Source organism: Marmota marmota, unplaced genomic scaffold (assembly GCF_001458135.2).
Source record: "Marmota marmota marmota unplaced genomic scaffold, marMar, whole genome shotgun sequence".
Lineage (NCBI taxonomy): Eukaryota > Metazoa > Chordata > Mammalia > Rodentia > Sciuridae > Marmota > Marmota marmota.
The window spans coordinates 1,208,848-1,226,636 of record NW_026000005.1 but is presented as its reverse complement, the minus strand read 5'-3'; the positions used below and the strand labels follow the sequence as shown (position 1 = coordinate 1,226,636).

The 17,789-nt window shown below is 37.8% G+C and overlaps 1 protein-coding gene across 7 annotated transcripts in view; it reads left to right on the top strand.

The window, feature by feature from the left end:
- Nucleotides 1–14,640, top strand: part of Ccdc141 (coiled-coil domain containing 141) — a 184,560-nt gene extending 169,920 nt beyond the window's left edge. For 4 of the 7 annotated variants that reach the window (XM_048808096.1, XM_048808095.1, XM_048808094.1 and 1 more), the window contains 3 exons: nucleotides 1,822–1,938; nucleotides 9,419–10,275; nucleotides 12,713–14,640. In XM_048808096.1, coding sequence (XP_048664053.1) covers nucleotides 1,822–1,938; nucleotides 9,419–10,275; nucleotides 12,713–12,980 — 1,242 coding nt within the window. In that variant the 3' untranslated portion in view covers nucleotides 12,981–14,640. Of the gene's footprint in view, nucleotides 1–1,821; nucleotides 1,939–7,737; nucleotides 9,146–9,418; nucleotides 10,276–12,712 lie in introns of those variants that run through there. The other 3 variants (XM_048808097.1, XM_048808099.1, XM_048808098.1) reach the window with 3 other exon arrangements.
- The last annotated feature ends 3,149 nt before the right edge of the window (nucleotides 14,641–17,789 follow it).

Sequence of the window (17,789 nt, the reverse complement as noted above, 5' to 3'; positions counted from 1 at the left end):
AATCAAGGCACTGGTAAGTTTGGTGGCTAATAGGGCACCACTTCCTCATAGTCAGTCATCTCCGCACTCTCACATCACTTGGTGGGAGGGTAAAGGGTCTCTCTCAGATCCCCTTTACAAGGGCACTGATCCTATTCACAAGGGCTCCACCCTTATGACCTTACCACCTTCCAAAGGCTCCACCTTCTAATACCATCACCTTGGGATGAAGACTTTAATATGAATTTTGAAGGGATATCAACTTTCAGACCATAATCACATCAGTATTATCACATAGTACTACTCCTGCTACCATCCCTCTTGACTATAATTAAGGAAAACCTCTGGCTCTGCTCAGTTTAGTGTCCCACATGACATTTAATACTATGCTTTGCCTTTCAAAGCAAGTTCTTCAGAAAGAGTATTGACATTTATAATTAATGCCCAAAGGACTAGTACAAAGAAGAAAGAACCATTCAGTAGATACTAAAGGCTGAATGTGGGTGGCTAAATACAGAAACGAGGAGAAGTCTTTTCAGCAAGAGAGTTATCAGTATTAGTCTTATGAGTTATAGCCTCAATAAAAGCTTCTCAAAGAATGTTTACTAATTCTTTATAGATGTCTATATGGAAAGCATAATTGTCCAGTTTCTGTTTTTCAGACAATAATGAAAGTGGGGTTATTACAAAATGGACCCAGAAATCCTTGTCAAGGCTAATATAATGAAAAAAAATTATTTCTGTTTGTAGAGGAATTTGAGATTTTAAAAGGACTTTCATATATTTTATCCCCAGTGATTTCCAAAAAACCTTGAGTAAGACAAGAAGACAGATATTGCTTTCCTTGCTTTAAAAGCAATGGGACAGGTCCAAAGAAGGGAAAGGTGCTTTCCTTGGAACCCCACAGTTGGGAATGGTAGATCTGGAATTTGATCTTAGATCTCTCACAACAGCTGCCATTATGGAATTAGATACCAAATGTGTACTGAGGCAGAGTGACTCACCCAGTGATACACACCAGTTTAGTTTTAGAGTTGAGACAAAAAGTTGAATCTACCTGCAGGTCTCCATGAATCTCATGAGCCAGGACAGCAGGTGAACTTTGATGAGTAGCTTATTTCCTTAAGGGCCATCTAATGTCCATGATCTACCTGGAATAGAGACTTTTCTATTGCAGTATAATCATCATCCAGAACCAATGTTCTATCATTTGGGGTACCAAGTGGCTCTATTTATCTTCACAAAATCTTCTTAGTCCTCACATTGGTTCCATATTAGTTTGCAAATCCCCATTACCTCCCTGACTAAGCTGATTCCCATGAAATGTAGGAAGGAGATAGCATCACTTTGAGGCATTCTGTGTTCTCCATTGTATTTTTCCTTTCTATACTCAGTGATAGTCAACTCTTCCATTTTGCTTGTGTAGATTCTCTGAATTTTCTACTTTCTTCTCCACCAGAGACCTTTTATCATTTATACCTCATTGCTGCTCCCCAGTGTCTCCTAATGGTTTAAACTGCCACACACTGTGAATTCTGGTCTCTAGAGAAAGCTCCTGCAAGAGTATCCTGTTGTAACAATTACTTCTTTTCCTGCTGGGCCTTTGAACAATTTTTTTTCCTGGCAGTGGACTTTATGAAAGGAATGAGGCAGGCAGGGGATTGTGAGCTTGGAGGGATAATTTTATAAATCACATAATGGGTGGACATTGGTCGCAGGTAGAATACGTTTGCTGAAAGACCACATACATGTGGCTTCTGTTTTTCTTGCAAGTGTTAAAGAATGACATTGTTCCTCTGACTTTCCTTGGCCCAGTCCCTCACTAACCATTGCTTTGTACAGCAGGGTGATGCTGTAAAGATGAATTCCAATCTGGAGGATTTCCATGACAATAGCATTGACCTACTAAAGGAACCAGTGAGAAATAAACAGATGATATTTAATGAAGAGAGAAATAAGGTAAAGAGAACTACTTAACCTCAGCTATTCATTTCTTTTTTGAGATTATTAATTGCATATTTTAAAAAAAAGTAAATTGAAGACTTTTTATCTATTGAGATAAAATTTTTAATGTAAGTTTAGTGAGAATTTCCTCATCCCTGACATTTTCTTTGCCTCTTACTAGTCCTTCTCTCTCTTGCCATTTCCCTCTGAGTCCCTCCTGCTGACTGCCGGAGATGTAGCATTTCACAATGGCTTGAAGACTTCCAGGCAAACACCATAATGTTGTCCCAAACCACTTCTTTATTTCCCATCTCTAGCTGCCTACCCCAGTGTCCTTTTATATTCAATCCAACTTCAAATTTTACTCCTCTTATCATACTGACAAAGGAGGATTTTAAAACTATTTTACACTATCCATTGTACATTTCATGAACACTTAGTACATTAAATTAGATTCTATCTCTCTCCTATACTATCTACTTCTAGATGATATTTCCAGGCACTTGTACTAAAATATAGAATCCAGCTGAAATACAAACACCAAAGCATTTAGAGAAATGTTTACATTATTTCATAACCCAGGAATTTACAGATAAAATAAAGCAAATTGCAAAAGCAACAAATACCCACAAAATACAAATGTATCCTGCTTTCAGAAGTATTATTTAAGTCACAGCAGCCTTATGGATTTTCCAGCATAAGTTGTTCATTCTCTACTCGTGGCTGCCAGACTATAATTAGTACTTGACTTTTTGCTTTGCCAGTTTCCCTCTTCTCAGTGTTTCTCTTCTGGAGGAACAGTAGACTCAATGTGATTCTCAACAGCACTCAAATTAATAAAATAAATTATTTTGATATTCGAGTTAAATACACACACACACACACACACGCACACGCACACGCTTACACGGACCCACAAAACCTTCCCCTGTTTGTTGCAGTTATTTCATGGAGAAAGCTTTATTTGTTGACAATATACTTCTCACAGTTTCTTTAAAGGTCCTTCACTCAACTTAAATCTATATCAAGGCCCAGTACAATTGTATTATCATCTGACAGTACATTAAGCAAGCTGGTGTTATTATAGTGCAGGCTGGAACCACTTAGAGCTTGGTCCCTGTCTGAGTCAAAGGAGAGCTGTCCAACTGTGGTCATCTCATTGGCTGTTAGTCTTACATCAAATGGTCTATAGTTACTCTGATCTAAATCAGGATTTCTCAACCTCAGCACTATTAATATTTTGTCCAGAGAATTCTCTGCTGTGGGGGCTGTTCTGTGCATTGTGGAATGTTTAAATAGCATCCCTGGCTGCTTCCCACTAGGTACCAATAGCACCACTGCTACCCCCAGTTGTGGCAATATAAAATGTCTGTAGAAATGGCTAAGTGTCCCCGAGGGAACAAAATCACCCAAGTGGATAAAAAAGAACAACTAGTTGAAATAAAGAACAATATTAAATACACTACTTTTTCTTAATTAAGTTTCAAGAGTTCCAAAACCAACATTATATTGTTAGTTTACTTCATTCTGCACATTTTGCTATATTATGAACCAGGCACATTTACTAAAAACCCAGAAACAAAAGTTTTTACTACCAAAGCAAATATACTCACTTATACATAGCAAAAAAAAAAAAAAGTTTTTATTTCTTGCTTTTATTTTCTTGCTAGAAGAAAAAGATCTCTTTTTAAATAAAAAATGAGATTTATTTTCGTTGAAAATTCCTTTTATTTTAACATAAATTAAAAGACAAGATAGATCATCAGTCATTTAGAATAAAAGTGAAGGTCCACAATTACAGCTGTCAAAAATTCTCTTTGACATCATTTCATACACCCATTCTGGTGCAATTGGTACAGACAGAATAATGAAAGGGTAGCAGTAATCTTCACTTTTAAGCAGCTCAATCACATTTACCCTCTTATTGTCTCTATTATGTATATATAGGTCAGATGTAATGATTCTCCAAAATACCATGTGGGCAGATAACAAGACGCGACAAGTAAAAAGCTTGTCCGGGAATTATGGCATTCAATTCTGATTCCCTTAAATGGTGTTAATTTTCCTCAGACAACTATTTGAGTCAGAAAGAACAGTTCTACCAAACTATTTCAAGAATATATTCATCACAGGAATCTTCTTCTGGAGATAGCAAAGTGCTTCTCATTTTTCTGACTCCAAAACACAGCAGGTGGAATTAGGCAGTTCAGTCAGTGCAGCGCACGGGGCACTGCAAACAGATTAGTGATGGTGTTTATCCCTAAGGTGGGTGCCGGAGCTAAATCCACAGTAGTGTCTGAAAACTCCCAAGGTTAAATGGAGTCATGGAGTATTAAGAGTCTCGCCTAAAGTCATCAAACTATTTGGTAAAAGATGAGGGCGGTTGATGCCAGCATTGAAAGTTATAGAATTTTAGAGCTGGGAGGGATTTAATAATCATCTAATCAAATCTCATTTTACAGTTGAGGAAACTGAGGCCAAAAGAGATTAAATATCTTGCACTCCAAAATTCACAGAAGGTAGTGTCAGAACTGGGCAGGCAGCCCAGTTCTTGTGGATTTTAGCTAGATACCTTTTCCATAAGACCAAAGAGGATCTCCAAGGAACTGCTGCATATAAATAAGCTGTTTTATAACAATACTGTAGATGTCCTGGCCAAGCTTTCCCCTCTTTCTGTTCATCTGTTCGCATCAGGATTAATAAAGCAACAACACAGAAGTGCTTTTATACCAAACAATTTAGTGGGGTGCTCTTAGACAATGGAGGACAGTCCTTGACCCTCCTCCATCAATCCTGATCACGTGGCAGATAGGAGAAGATGTTATAGACACATTTGCCTTGGAAAAAAATTGGAGAAAACAAACTGCTTTTCCTTTCCCCCTTTCTGTTCCTTCCTCTGTTACCTTGTCCTCTCCAAGAGTGCCCAAAGGTATCATAGAGAACATTCTCTCTTGGCTGTGACAGCATCCTCTAAGGGTTTCTTTATAAAGGCCTTTCATAAACCAATCCCTCTGCCCAGTATCTTTCTTTGTTTATTTCCTACTTGCCTTCATCAAGTCTTATGTATCCTAAACTAAGACTAACTGTCCTAGAAATTGGGGGGTAGGTAGAATCTTGTAGTATGCCTTTACATTTGCCACATAGGTGGCCCCCACTCAATGGGCTCCGAAGACAGATTCTGCCCACTCAGTTGGATGGATGGAGAATATCATTCTGCTCTCCCTTCCAGATAGGTTTTCTGCCTACCTGGCAATAGTTGTAAACCCAAGTAACTACGCCCATCAGTGGAAATTAAAGTTCAGAAATCAGGGCAGAGATAAGACCTAAGGCTATAGATTTAGGTTTAATTAAAAGTGAATTGATCATTAGGGATGAAGGCAGGTAAGGTCTTTGAGGGGAAAAATATAGAGAGAAGAGTAGAGGACTCAGAGGAGACCATAGGTCACCCATCCACTTAGAATTTGGGAATAAAAGAAAGAAATTGACCAAAAAAGTCATATAAAGAGCAGTGACAGATAAAAGAGAAATAAATTTAGAGCTGAATTATGTTTTTGGTGACTTAGATAATTTCCCAGCTATTTTTTTTGAGAATGTGTCAGATTGGTGCAAATATGTACTATCTGCTCTAAGATATGTAGATTTATTTACTCCTTTCTGAAAACATGCACTTTTTTTTTTCTAAAAGCAAAGATGGTTTCATGGTGGGAAAATTAGAGAAAATGTTTGGAACATGTGAATGTTTAGTTACCTTTTTCATAATTGAAAAACATATAGATCTAGGAAACTATATGTTGGTGAATTTTGAAAGTAGCTACTATAAAATTCCATAAGGACTTAAAAATTGAATGCTCATTTGCATTTGAGAACAAAGAAAGAAGTGCCAAGAGCCAAATGGACTTAAAAAAAACCCTCACATTCAACTCATCTTATTTTGCTTATTGAGATGATTATTTATTTGGGGGGGGGGGTACTGGGAATTGAACTCAGGGGCACTCAATCACTGATCCACATTCCCAGCCCTATTTTGTATTTTTTTTAAATTTAAAGACAGAGTCTCATTGAGTTGCTTAGCACCACGCCATTGCTGAGGTTGGCTTTGAATTCACAATCCTCCTGTCTCAGCCTCCTGAGCCACTGGGATTACAGGTGTGTGCCACCACATCTGGCTGAGATGATGGGTACTTCTAGGTTAGTACCATACATATCATTTGCTGCAATTTTGGAAAGTCATTAGATAAACATTCATGATAGCACTCTTGGTAAGTGGAGAAATAGGAGTTTGGTTGGTGATAGTTGTACCCGCAAGTTATAAAATTTCTATAGTTTCCAATATTCTTATCAATGATATTAATGGACAGAGGAGATAGGAAATTTTAGTTGATTAAAAACTCACTACAAATCAATGGTCCATGTGGTTCTGGTAAAAACATGAACTGATACAATCGCTTTAATAAAAATTTATCACAGAAATTGAGGAGGTGATGATTTCTCTGATTATTCCCCATCTGGAAAGTAAATATTGAGAGGGTAACATTCATTAATAAGTTGAAATGTTTCCAGAAAAATACTTGAGAAAGTAATAAGTCCTCTTGGTTTTAGTAGACATTATCTGGTAGCATTATTTTTCTGTGAAAAGAGCTTTTCTATTAGGAATTATAAGAAGTAAAACAAAACAAACCCACTAATCTTTGTATTCCCTTAATGCATTGACACCAAATGAAAATAAGACAGGATTTGCGAATTTGGTAGCCAGTAAAAGCCAGATTGGAGGATGTGACTTGGACTTTTCAAACTTCACACATGTTTTAGATAGACCTGTCTACCCAGTCACTTTGGTGCACAGCTAGACAGCCACAGGCTTCTAGGGGTGTTCATGCCTTAGAGCCACCTGGAACATACCCATTTGGTGGAAGGCAAATCCCAGAGAGAGAACCTTAGCCAGAGATGAACATGATTGGTTCCTTCTTCCATGCTCCCAATGAGGTAAGTCATTCCTCCTGGGTAGAGATTGAGGAGGAGGAAAGTGAGGGGCTTGGACTTTTAGTCAAGTTTCTTCCTTCAGCTTATAAAATTTCAGACAGTTTCAAAGGATCATTGCTCTGCAGAGAGGCATAGGTTACGGGAAAAGGTGTTAAGGGATTAAGACCTGAATGTCCCTGCTCTCCTGGGAAGGAGCTTGAGCTCACAGGAGTCAGACCTCTCGAGTTACCAGATGATGAAAGTTCTGGGAAGAAGAAAAACTAGAGATATTTAGTACAAAGAAAGAGGTTTAGAGGTTGCAGGACCAATTCTCCAAATAGTCAGAGACCTGTTGAAAAGGCTGCTGAGCTTCCCTCTTTGTAGGCTAAATCAGAATCCCTGGTAGAAACTGCAAGAAGGCAGGTCTTGGCAGAATATAGGAAGACAGTCTTAAGTAAAGCACAAAATTCTTAAAGACAGCAGCCTTTCAGAAAGTTTTCAAGGCTGGCAGACTGGTGTGAGGAAATTCTCAAACTGACTAGGCAGTTGGATCAAAGTCCCTATGAGAAGGAAAATAAACATTCTAATTTTAGGAAGAGATGAAGAGAGAATTCATGCTAAGCTATGGTAGGACAACTAAAAGAAGTAGAGATATTATTTACTGGATGTGTGTTTATTTAGTAATTTGAGGGTGTTTTTTTTGTGTGTGTATGTGTGTGTGTGAGAGAGAAGGGGTCTATGTTACCCCATCTAGCCTCAAACTTGCAATCCCTGCCTAAGCCTCCTGGGTATCTGGGCTTCCAAAAGTGGGACACTGCACCTGGCGGTAATTTATATTTTCCTTTTCTTAAATAGGAGGGAATTTCAAGAACTTCTGGATTTTATGAGTCTGATGTGTGACCTACTGTGCTAACCAGGCTCTGAACTTCAGGGGTTTTAGACCCAGAATTTAAACTTCTACTAAATGACCAAAAGAAGGCACTTTCTGTAAACTGGGCATATGTTTTCTTTGAGGCAAGCTCATCTCTTGGGATGGTGGAAGGAGCGCTGCTTGGCTTCTACTCTCCAACCCCCAAACAAATTTATTTTCTAAAAAATCATTTATAAAATGGCAAGGGCAGGACTATGGGCTAAAATGAGAAGTGCAAAGTCAAGGCAAGGGATGGCTTTCTTATGTCTGCATAGAAGCTACAGGACAAAAAGTAGTAAAGGTAAGAATACACCCCAAATCTTAAGGAGAAGCACTAAAAAAGTGTGTATAAAACAATCAGACTGCTTAGATTAAATCAACTTTAGCTTCAATGTTTTTTCTAGAAGGGACATTTGGGCCTCTCCTTAAAACCAGAGATAGATGTGGATTCTGGGAAGAAAGACCAGAAGGAGGGGTGCTGGGAGGCAGTGCCAAGTGTCCCTCCTTATATCTTGGCATGCCGTCTTGTGAAATGTGTGATGTGATTGTACCGCTAGTCTCCGCCTTGCCCACTAATCAAGTCCCCAAGTGCAGTGACTGGATCTCCTTTTCCTTATCAGGTCATCCCTGCAATGCCTAGCATGGTCCCTAGTACATAGTAGAGCTTCAACAAATATTTCTCAATGTAAGAATAAAACCAGTCATTAAGAATGGCTTTCGCAGAATACAACAGTCACTAATATGGCATTATGTAAAAATGTGGATGTGTAACCGATGTGATTCTGCAATCTGTATTTGGGGTAAAAATGGGAGTTCATAACCCACTTGAATCTAATGTATGAAATATGATATGTCAAAAAAAAAAAAAAAAAGAATGGCTTTCTCTGTATGAGGTACCTAGAGTAGCCAAAGTAGCCAAAGTCTTAGACAGAAAATAGAATCACAGCTGACAGAGTTTGGGGAAAAGAGAATAAGGATCTGCTACTATCTGCTAGGTGCTGAGTTTCAGTTTGGAAAGATGAATTACTTCTGGAGATGGATGAGGCTGTTGGTCACACGACAATATGAACACTGGAATGTGTGCATAAAAATGGCTAAAATGATAAACATAATGTTATGTTTAAAAACAAGGGATAGCTTTCTTTGAGAAAGAAGAGGGGTTATTGTGAGAGGGTCTAAGGGATCATGTAACAAGGTGAACTACACTTTAGGAACTATGTGTATACATGAGGTAGAGATAAACCAGACCAAAGCCAAATTTGCTGGATAGGGAAGACTCCTCAGGTCACTGCTTCAAAGATATCGATCCAGTCCAACCCCTTCATTGCAGATGAAAACTGGCCTTCTCTCTTCTATTTTACAGGGCCTGTCACATTTTACACAGGGACTGGAGGTCAGTGTGATGATTCTTAGTCATGGGACGGGACTGTTTCCAGGGTAGGCAAAATAGTTTCAAGTTCCACGTTCCCTGTGCCAGCTCCCTGGGCTTTAACTCACTGGGGGTTTTTTTTTTTTTTTTTTTTTTTTTTTTTTTTAATGAGCCTCTCGCAAGTTGAGTTTCCCTCTGATTGAAAACTGGAAAAAGAAAAGTGTGTAACTAACAGTTTTGGTTTTCCTCTCTCCAAGGATCAGGAGCAGGTGGTAGATACTTTGGCCATTGTTGGAGCAGGAGAAGATGGACTTCCCCAGAACCTGAGGCCTCTGTCCTCTGCCGAAGAGAGCAGTGTCCAGGGCCTGCTTCAGCCTGAAGATATGCTGTCAGGAGAAGAATATGAGTGTGTCTCGCCTGATGACATCTCCTTGCCTCCACTCCCAGGAAGCCCCGAGTCCCCCTTTGCACCTTCAGACATGGAGGTAGAAGAGCCTCCCAGCTCCTCCCCCCTAATTCACATCAGCAGTTGCAGGATGCAGTTGGGGACCAGTGGTCCAGGGGAGGCCCAGGAATCTGCTCTTCCACCACCCGTTGCTTTTGCCGATGAGTGCAGTGAAAAGAGAGAAACATTTTCAAGTCATTTTGAGAGGCCTTACCCCCAATTCAAAGCTGAGCCCCCACTCACCTCCGGAGGATTTCTGGAAACAAGTTCTGCCTTATACAAAATCAGTGCTAAACATCCGGAGAGCATGCCGAGTGAAGTGCATGAGAGAGCTTTACAGCAGCACCCTCAGGCTCAGGGAAGTTTGCTAGAAACGCAGGAGAAAATGCATGCTGATCATAACGTCACTAAAACCCGAGACAGGCTGCATGCTTCCCCTGATGCCCTCCAGGGCCTTGACTTTCCATCAGGCAGCAGCAGGGGCTATCAGAGACAAAAAATGTTTCCCCAAGAAGAGATGAGCAGCACATCTGCCAAGAACAGCGTGGTCAGCCTCGCTGGCCAGGCACCAAATTTCTCCAGGCTCCTGTCCAATGTAACTGTCATGGAAGGTTCTCCAGTGACATTGGAAGTTGAAGTAACAGGATTTCCAGAGCCTACACTGACATGGTGGGTAGCCTATAATGATAAGCCATCAACAAACAAACCCAACCCCTGAGGGTGTTATTCTGTATGTGCTAACCTAAAGGTTTAGGGCTTGCTGGCTAACGTTCTAGACACTGCCACTCTGCATGATCAGCTCTCACATCTCACTTCCAGTGCTCATTTTAGTAGCAGCATGGTTAATACCCTTAAGGAAAAAACGTAACCCGATACAGTAATAATTTAACAGACTCCAAAAGCACTGCAAGTTGGTCGCATTTGTTTTTGTTTTCAGTTTAATGTTCCTCATCTGAAGATTGAGGGTTGAAATACTTTCCCTATTGTCTGTTTCTACATCAGCATGAGATTTTCTTGGCTTAACACCCCTTATGCAATTAAAATACATGAATCTAGGTTTTCTCCTTTCGTTTCACCTGTTCTCTCTTTCCAACCGTCACACACGCCTCCTTTGTAATATTTGTTTTACTAAGATTTCTTCTTATAAATTTCTTCAGTGTGAGAGGTGGAATAAGAGCATTTCTTTCACAATTGCTCCAGGAGACAGCTAACAAACTCATTTTTGAGAGGTATCATAAAAGCTGAGCTGTGACCAATATCATTTCACTCTAGAGATATCATTATTTTTCAACCTATTTGTTTTAGAAAAAGTAAACTGTAGGTTTTAGGTTTTGAACCTCTACTGTCATTAACTGCAAATGCAGTTCTAATTTCTCAGTATGGGGATTACTTTTAAACCTTCAAAAAATTTTCATCCTTAACTAGATTTATTTGAGTACAACATAAGTATGTGATAACAAGTTTCTACTAAGATAAGTAAGCTTGCTTTTATTTATCAATATATTTTAGTAGACATTAATAGTTTCAGTTAATGTGTGTGCCCATTGATAGTACATGAAGTATGAACGAGGTACCCAAAGAACTTACAAGAAAACTTGGGTTTCTCAAATTTGTAAGGAAAACCACAGTTGTGTGTAGTGCAAACTTTGAAATTTTTTTTGGCTTTATTTTGTTGATTTTACATTTGCATGTTTTTTTTTAATAAGTCAAAAAAATTTGTATTTTTGAGTTTAGAAGATATTTAGTTCCTTATTAAATATCGATTCACCCCAAAGAAAAGTGTTGTCTGAAGTCTTTCTTGTTTTGGTCTACATGAATAAACAACTTGGTTAGTATATATGGCTGAAGAACTACTGCAACATATACATTGTCGGAGAACCATTGCAAATGGTGGAAATATTTTGCCACCAGAGTTACAAAACTTTTGTTCAGTGAACAACTGACAAGAAGGGAGACATACATTTAGGATACTCAGAAAACTTTAAATCCCTCACTTAGGCAATGGAACAACAACAAAAAATGATTCAGGTTAGTCATTAGTCCCTGTGGAGAAGAAAGTGGATATAAATAAATAATCAAGAATGTAAAAGTGAGGGGAAAGGGAAAAAAAATACAAGGGGGAGAAATGAATTACAGTAGAGGGGGTAGAGAGAGAAGAGGGGAGGGGAGGGGAGGGGGGATAGTAGAGAATAGGAAAGGCAGCAGAATACAACAGACACTAGTATGGCAATATGTAAATCAGTGGATGTGTAACTGATGTGATTCTACAATCTGTATATGGGGTAAAAATGGGAGTTCATAACCCACTTGAATCAAAGTGTGAAATATGATATATCAAGAACTATGTAATGTTTTGAACAACCAACAATAAAAATTTAAAAAAAAAGAATGTAAGATATACAAAATAAATTATTTGCATTATAAAAAGGTAAGTGCTCATGTTCATAGGAAACTTTTAGAAATATGTCATGAGCAGTCAAAATCCAATTACATAAATGCCTTTTATAATGAGAAGCCATCTTCTCCTAATGAAATTAATTTACAAAAATTAAATGAACTCATTTCGCCAGGAAATGATGTATAAGTCGCTTCCTCTACTAGGGCACATTTGTGCTGTTATGTAGATCTGATGATACAAATTGAGGGGCAAATGTGTCTCACTCCAACAGAGAATCCAAGGCAGCGTCACAGCTGCTGCTCTGTAGCTGCAGAAAGAGTGAAGCAGGTTGAATGTGAGGGTGTCATTTCACACTCTTGGTAATTATCACCATGAGCAAATGGTGACCCAGTGTGATCAGATGGTTTGGTTTCTTTAAGAGTAGCTGGATATCTGAATTTTTACATGTAATATTCCAATTGTTCAATGTTGTCAAACTTAATCTTTCAAAAACATGATCTAAGCCAATCAGTGTAACTCTCTGACCTCCAGTTGCCAACCTCTGCTTGAAAGATAAACAGCCTCCCTGGAATATGTCATAGCCATGAAAGCTCCTGCTAATCCTACAGAGCACTATAGAACTCTTGAGCTAATTTGCAATTTGTTAGAACTTGGGAATGATGTGAATGAATCGTGATCCTGACTTTAAAAACTGACTCTCTGCTTTAGGTACAAGAAGGGCCAGAAATTGTCTACAGATGGGCACTTACAGGTTTTAAACAAGGAAACAAAGCATTCCGTGTTCATTCCGAAGGTATGCAAGGCAGATGCAGGCCTCTATGTGGCTCGGGCCCAAAACTCTAGTGGCACTGTCTCTTCCAATGTCGTCCTCCACGTGACAGGTAACCACAGGTCGCCAATCACAAGGATAAACTGGATAATGCTGTGTGTCATCTATGTCGGTGTATCCCTAATGTACTGGCTACTCACACAGTGACTGTGGTGTTGACCTTGATGGACATCATTCTTACGAGCCTAAAGGACAATATGGTTGTTTATTTTCTGGCACTTCCTACAAACCACCCCCAACAAATGTACCTCCACTGTTGCCATCTTGCTTGTTGGACTCATACCTCTGCTATGTGAAATCATTGAATTTTCTTTACTATTTACTGTAGTTGAGGAGCTTGGTAAATCATGTGCAGTGGATAAGAATATATTTTTGTACTCTAGAAAGAAATGTGTTTAATATAATATGCAGCAAAATGAGACCCTACTTATTCCCTCCCAATTTAAGGACATGCCAGTGAAGGCTCACTTAAGCATAGAAATGCTAGCTAATTTTCAAATCTAATCGTTCGATAATTTATTTCTAATTGTACTCATAAACACCTCTTTGTAGGGCATGACAGTAGAAATAGTGAACCAAAGTTGTGATTTTTTCCATCATGCATTAGCCGTCCCTCAATTTTATTTTTCATATCTTGATCTCATTTGCTGGTATCCATTCTATGTACTTTTGATATAGACTACATTCCTGAAGCTATGTCACTATAAATAATCATTCCTCATGTTGATTTCATGGGTCTGACACTGGAGAATAAATGCACCATCAACTCCACACGGAGTTTCAATCTTCCATCAGCTCTTCATGTCATAGAGCAAGATGGAACACAGGCAGCAGGAATGGACCCACAACACACCTGTCATTCCATTGATATGTTTTGGGTATCCATGTAAACAAATGCAATCAAGTCCTCCTGCTTCTAATCTTGACACTGCTGCTGACCACTTTTATGGTCTATAGCAATGCACCTCATTGCCTCAGTTTCCCATTTGGAAAATGGGTTCTTCATCTCTACCTCTCAGGCCGTTGAGGATTTTCATTTTGTGCTTTGTAAAGATTTAGAAAATAGAAAACACATCTGTGAAGGCTAAAGGTTATTTTACTGTTTAATACAATGTATCATCACACTGGCCTGCTACTCACTACTCTCTTTTTTTCAGATGCTGTTTTTTTAGAATATTAAATTAAAGGAGTGTTGTTAGTATGTAATTTCAAACTATTCCCATAGGGAAAAATGATAATTTATGAGTTGGAGCTTAAATTTCTTTCTAATTTTTTAAGATTACATTCCTTTCAAAGACTTGAAATTAAACTCAGGAGGATAGATTTAGCATGTTCTAGAGGGAAAGTGGGTAATAAGATGGTATAAGATGAATTCTAGCCTTTTAAAAAATAATTATCACTGTAATATTGAAGAATGTTCTATGCCTTTCTGAAATACATTATTCAGAAAAGAAGGTAATCTTTTTGTTCTTTTAAAAAATAAGAGACATTTTGTTTTTATATTTTACACATAGTCTGTCACGCTAGGGCAAAATCTTTAGTTGAACGAATAATTCATTACAGATTTTCGATGAAGGAAAGGAATTAATTATATTTCTGGAAGACTGTCTCCAAATAATCAAAATATTTAAGTGTAATATATTCAGATTGGTATTAAAAAGTTACTGAATGTTATCTGATCATGTGAAATGTCTAGTCAAGTAAAAACTTGGCATGTTCTTTCTTGTGCTCCATATTCAATTTAATTAAAACTCTTAATTTCCTTCCAAATTTGACAGAAACCTATTAAAATCTCATATGCACAGCATCCTGGGGAACTCATGGTCATTTAACTCTCCTATCATTTTTGTCCAACTTCAAATATTTTACATGTTACCCAGCCATCATTGTCCTTGTGGAAGCTAAGGAGTAAAACCTATTCATGTCCAAAGAAGGCAATCAGGGAAAGGTAACAAATTCTCTCTTCACAATTTTTCTTTCTTATTAATCTGGTAAGAGCTCCTTTCCAATTTTATCAACTTGGTTTAATTTGTGTTTGGGGATTTTTAAAGCATTGGAATTACACTTTTGCAGTACCTGTTGCATTCCAGTCAATGTAAACTTTTTGGGGAGCAGATTAGGGTATATGTTCATCCACGATATATGACTAAATAAGGTATGTAAAATACCCCAATGTACATATATGTATGAACATATCAACTGAGCTCAAATATTAGGAAAATATACTGTGATGATATTAAACATATAGTTTGAATAACTTTTTGTGTATCTACCTACCCTTTGGGTTTACTCACACAGCAGTAAAAAAAAAAAAAAAAGATAAGCCCTAAGGTTATTCTTCTGATTACATTTTAATTTCAAAACTCAAGTATGATTTACCTTTGTGCTAGGATTTTTATCTTGTTCAAAGAATTCTCCTTAAGAAAGTATGTACTAAAATTACTGGTTAAAAATAGAAGACCCGGGAAGTTCAAATGGTGTTTTCATTATGGTTTATATCATCTCATTCTAGAGGAAATTATGAACTATCAGTAATATCAAAATATTTTCAATAAAAAGTTAAAATGTAAAAAAAGATTTAAAACATATGTACTTAATGGCTTGAAGTAGTGCAAAGAAAAAAAAAAGCACTTACTCAGCTTCCTATAAGGCAAAAATCATTTCTGGTTCTGATCCCCACCCCCCAAAAAAAGGATGTATAAACATGTGGTAATAGTTTTCACACTCAATTCCAGGAAGAATTTACTATAGGAATCTTTAAAATTGGATTGCTGAATGTTTTATAATATCTAAAATATTTGAAAAACAAGCAGAAAAATGATATAGCTATTTTGCTCAATAATAATAACTATCATTTATAAGACTTCAAATAGATTATTGCAAGTTTAAATTCCCTCAGGTAGTATACCAGGCCTTTCACTACCGGTACCTCTCTTCCCAGTCTATTCCATCCTCTTCCATGCCAATACTCTTATGAATTTGATATTTAACTTCAGGTATGTACTGTATTATGTTCTTCTGCCCAACCCTTTTTTTTCCTGGAATTCCCCTACTACGTTCTCCCCTGTCTTCCTGTGACTCAACTCTTGCTTATCTTCTGGTTTCATTTGAGACATCAGGAAGCCTCTGACCTAACAAGTCCAGTGTGGATATTCCCACTATGTGCATTATCAGCTCCTAGCCCGTACCACGTCCCTCAATACACAGCATCAAAATCACATGTCTGAGCATCTGTCTCCTCCTGCTAGACTATGAGACTTTTATCAGCAGAATCCATGACAACTCTGTTCATTATATTCCCAGCACCTAAGACAAAATCATGCTCAATAAATATTTCTGAGTTGATTGTTGTCAAAGGTAGACAAAAATAAACCTAGCTGTTTTTCTTTTTTAAAAAACAAATATCTTTTAAGAAATATTGGAGAAGGAAATGTCCCCAACTCATGTATATCTTCCTTTTTATGTACATGAGTTGGGGACATGATTGAAACATTCCACTCAATGTACAAAACTTACACGTAAACCCTCCAAATCCTTTAGGCTAGACCGTGATTAGAAATAAAAACTTAAAAATAGCTGATTTCTTGAGTTAAAATAATAGAGAGGATGGAAGAGGGAAGGTCCAGGATCATTGTGTCAGCATTTAAAGCAGATGTAATAAGGCATAAATCATCATCAGGAGTAAGGGACAGGATGGCATCTCCACTCTCTGTGACCAAACCCAAACAACCCAAACCAGAATTTGTGTACTTCTTTAGAACACTACAATTATCAATATTTAGTTGCAGCTGGGGCTCAGTAATCTGGCTATGAACAGATCTTATTTTAAACTAGTGTATTGTAGATGCTTGTAAATATATACATTAAAAAAAAATCCAAGACCTTAGAGTATTTGAATTCCAAATGACGGAAGGGAAGACTATTGGATCTTGTCCTGCTTTCTGTTTGTCTGTATTCATGACAATTTCTTACTAAAAATTGCCATCTGAAGCTTTTAACATTCCCATTATACATACAGCATTTTAAGTGTGGCCATGAAATAAATTAGTTGAAACAAAATAAAATACCTCCTCCCTGTGCAATCTGATGTTGTGCATTTCAATGCAAATGCCAAAGCTTGACAGACTGTTTTCCATTTATAATAAGCAGAATCTTGAGCTGTACCAGAAAGCCAAAAGATTCACATTCACTAAATGAAACAGTGTCCTGCTTAAAGCAATAACACATCATTTTCTCTGCTCTCATCACAGGAGATGAGATTTAAACATTATCTGCTGCACATGAATTCCATCTCCAAACAGAAAGCACAAAGTTGCTTTTGGCCTTTTTCTGTGAGTCTCCTCCACACCACTGTTCTTGGGTTGGTGAGTTTATATACCATGGTGAACCACCCTAGCACCATGGTGAGGTTGAATGTATGGTATTCCTCCCAGTGAACACATCTTGGATTCAGAGTTTGAGTGCTGGATCAGCTGGCTCTTCTTTTTGTTCAACAGCAGTTTCTTTCTTTTTTTTTTTTAAACTTCTTTGCAATTTTTTTTATTGGTTGTTCAAAACATTACAAAGCTCTTGACATATCATATTTCATACATTAGATTCAAGTGGGTTATGAACTCCCATTTTTACCCCAAATACAGATTGCAGAATCACATCGGTTACACATCCACATTTTTACATAATGCCATATTAGTAACTGTTGTATTCTGCTACCTTTCCTATCCTCTACTATCCCCCCTCCCCTCCCCTCCCCTCCCATCTTCTCTCTCTACCCCATCTACTGTAATTCATTTCTCTCCTTGTTTTTTCCCCATTTCCCTCACAACCTCTTATATGTAATTTTGTATAACAATGAGGGTCTCCTTCCATTTCCATGCAGTTTCCCCTTTCTCTCCCTTTCCCTCCCACCTCATGTATCTGTTTAATGTTAATCTTTTCTTCCTGCTCTTCCTCCCTGCT